We start from the raw sequence: 4,694 nt of genomic DNA on the forward strand, positions 1-4,694 counted from the left end.
CTTTCCTTTCATTTCCTGGTGAGAACCGAAACAACAGCAGTGCTTAAATCTTTGCTGGGTTTTGGAGTCAACACAAATTGAAAAAAAAGAGGTTGCCTGGTGCCCTGTGGTACTTCGGAGAGCCCAGGATTAATGACGGCTGGCTGATGTTCTGGAGGTTATTCCGGCACTCGCTTTCATGCTCACGAAGCTTTCATTTAACTCCTTTAAACAGAACCGTGCGTTTGAGAGCACAGGGTGTGGTTTCTTGTGATAAATTAGCGATCCCTTGCGAGTCAGCTCCTTTTCACCTCGGAACCTTCTCTCTGTTCGCTTTTGCCGTAAGCGGGTGATTTCATCCCTCGTCTGTTTACCCTTCCGCAAACTGCTTGCTCTACAAATTTAATATTCGAATGGCACTTTGAAACCTCGCTGTGCTGGTGCGAGGTGCCACGGTTCGTTATCGAGGAGCTGTCGTGCAAATGCAGCAGCTGCAGGACGACGGTCCCGTAGGAAGAGCCGATAGATGACACACCAGCCTCGCCGACCCCGCGCAAAGGGCCTGTTACCGGAGCGGCCATTAAACGCTATCGTTACATCGAATATTTGTTGGACTCTTTAATGAGCTGCGTACACGGGTCATGCCTGGCAAGCAGCCTAAAGCGCAGTGAGCTCTCCCCTTCCAGTGAAATGAATAAATGAGAGCAGAAATGTTTTGTTAAAATGCGTCATCCTCAGGCTGGGGTGGCCAGATGGAATAAAGAGGGCAGCTGGAAAGTCAGCTTGTTCCCACCCCGGCCACATTAAACCCAGGTTGCTGCTGCCGCGTGCCAGGCGGTTAAGACCATCATGTTTATTAGAAGAGTCTCAGCTAAAACGACACCAAGAGAATGTATTTTCTGGGTCGGGTTTGCTTCACCTCGAGCCCGTTTGACCCAAGGCACCGAGCAGCGGCCGCATGCCTAATCCAAACCGACAATTGTTAATGCTGGAAAACAAATGCCAAATGTAGGATAGTGGGGCTGCTTTTTTAATGCTTTAATGAAAACTACCCAGCCCCTGGCTCTCTGTGCCTTCACTGTGGATCAATCTCAGTCTAAATGAGAAAGATCAGTGGGATGAGTAGCAGACAAAGCCCGGCAGACCCCGGTCCCAGTGCAGGCTCCTGCGCTGGCTCTAACGTAGGCAGCCACGCCAGGTCTTGTACCTGCTCGTGGCACTGTGAAGAACCTATTGGCCCATGTAATTGCTGGGTGAGTATAAACGTTTGGAGCTTTCTGCAGAGTAATTGGATTTTCTCTATACTTAACTGAGTAAATAGTTTGTAAAAACTGAAACAAGCTCTTTGCAATACTCGTGTCATTCCTGTAAGTTGGAGGAGTCGGCTGTGCAGTGCTGCAGTCACTGCGATAAGCTTAAATGGGAATTCTAGTCTTAAAAAATTCCTGCCGCATGTTTTTATACGTTATTTGTATCAAAACATGAATATAGAATTGAAGTGTATTAATACTTTATCAGCGAGAATGGAAAAGTTAGCCCAGTCTTCTGTGTGGTTGGGTTTGATAAGATGAAATAACGCGATAAGATGTTTGAGTTGCTAATGTTTACATTTTGATCGTGGATTCTGCAGCCAGCACCAGAAACCTGAACTGGTGAGCTGTGCAGTCTGTGCTGTCTAGAGATACTTATTTTTTTAGTGTTTCTTCACTAGCCGTAATGGGATGGTGACTTTCAGCTTAAAATATAAGATAATATTCAAAGGTCAAGGCTTCCATTTATTAAATGGAGATGTTTTTGTGTAAATGCTCAGGTATTTCTCATATTATTTTTGTGCAAACTCTAGTTTAAGCCTCAGTGAAGCAACAATTCACTGTGCATGTTCTTGCAGTTCTTTAAGACTCTTAGCGAGCTGCTATTGTTTTTATACAGCGCAGAGATTAACGTTTGAACTTCAGCTTCTAATTGTAGGGGTTTGTTTTTCTCAGATATAGATGACTTAAAATGTGCCCCATTTGGAAGCTGTAACAGTGGGTCTGCAGTCAGCAGCCTGGCAAGCTATGACTGGTCCGACAAAGAAGACATTCATCAGGGCAAGAAGCTCTCCTCCTTTGTCCAGTCCTCAGGAAGTGGATCCTCTGCGGCTACTTCCGTCCTTCAGAAGAAGGAGACCTTGTTTGGCAGTTCAGAAAACATTACCATGACAACAGTTTCCAAAGTGACAACCTTTTCTAGCGAGGATGCCTTACAGGATGTTTCCTTCGCAGCCTTTGCAAACTTTAAAGACTCTGGACCAATACGCAGCGGTCCAAGTGACGACGACGTTGGAGACTTCGGTGATTTTGCAAGACCTTCGGCAGAAGCGCAGGATGCAGCAGCAGCAGCAGCACCTGACGCACATCAAGAGGCGGAATTTCTGGCTACTGGTATCTCTTCTGAGCTGCGAAGAGAGTCCACAGATGACTTTGGAGAATTCCAAAGTGAAAAGCCAAAAATCAGCAAGTTTGACTTCCTGGTGGCAACTTCCCAAGGCAAGGTGAAATCTAGTGAAGAGATGATCAAGAGTGAGCTGGCCACCTTTGACCTGTCCGTGCAAGGTAAGGCTGCTCCGGGCGGAGGGAGCCCGTGAGGCCAGTGCTTGTCAAAGGCTGATTTTCCTAATCAAATTTTAAATGACCCAGTGGGGATTGTTTCAAGGCTACCGGAAGCAAGCTGAATCTTCTCACTGATTTCTGATGTGTTTGGAGCAGGCCTCTTTCTTGAAGAAAAAAAATGTTGTGCCAAAAAATTGTAGGAATTGAGGAACTGGGAAAAATTGCACCAGTCATGGAGTAAATAAAAGGTTTTGTTCTTTTGGAGCAGTAGTGCCTCCCTTGCTGCTACTCGATTCATTTTCAATAGTCCGTGCCTTTGCGAGTAAAAGACTAACTTGTTTATATCCTAACTCTTTAGGGTCTCATAAAAGGAGCTTGAGCCTGGGTGACCGAGAAATAAGTCGCTCTTCACCTCTGCCAGTTTTGGAACAGCCGTTTAGAGACCGCTCCAATACTCTAAGCGAGAAGCCTGCTTTGCCCGTCATCAGAGACAAGTACAAAGACCTGACCGGGGAAGTTGAGGTACGGGATTATGTAGAACACAAGTCAGTGGGCACCGACTTCCATCAGCGTGACATCGAGGGGGTTCTGTGTCGCAGCTCACTGGGACTGTAGCTGGGTGGATTTAGGGCACGATTCTGTGATGACATCTGGGTGAGGTCAGATGTTTGGAGATTTCGTGAAGGAGGTGGCTTCTCTCCTGTCTTTAAAGTCTTGTAGAGTGGGGGAAAAATGCTGTCACCTGAAAGTCAGTCAGAATCGCTTGACCTTGCAGTCTAAGCTTGTAACTGGAAATTAGTTACGACTGAAATCTAATCCCAGTTTTGGCACCGAGACTATTGGCTTTGGGAAATGGCTTAACTTTTTTGGCTGTGTGGTGGCTATTTCTCTTGCTCATCTTGAGATTAAATTTCTAGCACAGCAGAGCCCTAACAAATGTGTTGGGACTAGTTATGTGCAATGCAAACGTTCTACCCATCATGTACGTTCTTCCTTTTGAAACTAGTCCTAGCTCCCAGAAATCAAATTTTAGAGTTCAGGTGCAAAGGGAATATTTAAAGAATGGGGGAAAAATAAGGAGGAGGCACGTTAAAAGTTTCCATAACTAATCTGCAAACAGTCTCTTAAAATACCTGTCTGCTGGATGTCTGTTGTGTTGGGAGGAAGGGCAATGGGTGCAGCATCACGGTTCGGACTGTCCTTTTCTTTCCCCTAGGAAAGCGAGAGGTATGCGTACGAATGGCAAAGGTGCTTGGAGAGTGCCCTGCAGGTAAGCGTGTGCCCCTCCCACACCACCTCCTCCTCCTGTAGGCACCACTTCATCCCGTGTTTCAGACTGTACAGGCGTGGAAAGGGGGTGAATCAGCCCCAGTGGATTTACTGTTCTTGAACCAAAAGCTGTTGCCCGGCAGAAGCATCACCTCCTCAGATAAAGATCCTGTACTGGCCTCCCTGTCGTTTGGCTTTTGCCTAAGTTTCCAAGTTCGGTAGTTTGCAGGGTGTTCCTGTGTTCTGGTGCCCAGTCAGGCATGTTGTTTGGGGCACTGGTACCAGCATCTGGCCATTCAGCTCTTCTGGAGAAACATTTGCTGGGAAGGGGGGTCAGCTCTTTCACAGCCAAACTAGTTTTCCTCAGAATTTCTTCTTTGCATTTGAGTACTGGGCAGCCCAAAGGGTGAATGCTGTTATTAAACTAGGTAGCGATGTCTGCGTGCTCCCAAAACCATTGTTTTGGAAATGAAAATATTTGGGGGAATCCATTAAGGTTTTAAATGTTCATACTTTCCCCCCCACCCTGATCTGTTACGCTTGCAGCACGAATATCTAAAAACATGTGGTGGAGTATGGCAATTATTTTGTATTTAATTTGCCTCGGTTTTTGTGTAGGAGTTTCTGTTGGGAACAATCTTGTTTGCAATAATTACTTTAAGGTAGGTAACACCATCATTTTGTGAAATTCATTTCCACCAGGTCATAAAGAAAGCAAACGATACCTTAAATGGAATAAGCAGTTCGTCGGTTTGCACTGAAGTGATCCAGTCTGCTCAAGGCATGGAATATTTACTAGGTATGTTGCAATTTATCGTGTCTCTTACCTTAAAAGTTCTCCTCTGAAAAACAATA

General features: G+C 45.7%; 1 protein-coding gene across 1 annotated transcript in view; it reads left to right on the forward strand.

The window, feature by feature from the left end:
• SYNRG (synergin, gamma) overlaps window positions 1-4,694 on the forward strand; it is a 34,438-nt gene that overhangs the window by 24,957 nt on the left and 4,787 nt on the right. The window contains exons 16-19 of the mRNA XM_010144653.1: window positions 1,965-2,573; window positions 2,929-3,092; window positions 3,787-3,840; window positions 4,542-4,638. Of these exons, the coding sequence (XP_010142955.1) occupies window positions 1,965-2,573; window positions 2,929-3,092; window positions 3,787-3,840; window positions 4,542-4,638 (924 nt within the window). The remainder of the gene's footprint in view (window positions 1-1,964; window positions 2,574-2,928; window positions 3,093-3,786; window positions 3,841-4,541; window positions 4,639-4,694) is intronic.

Source organism: Buceros rhinoceros, unplaced genomic scaffold (assembly GCF_000710305.1).
Source record: "Buceros rhinoceros silvestris isolate BGI_N320 unplaced genomic scaffold, ASM71030v1 scaffold22731, whole genome shotgun sequence".
In the NCBI taxonomy this organism is placed as follows: domain Eukaryota; kingdom Metazoa; phylum Chordata; class Aves; order Bucerotiformes; family Bucerotidae; genus Buceros; species Buceros rhinoceros.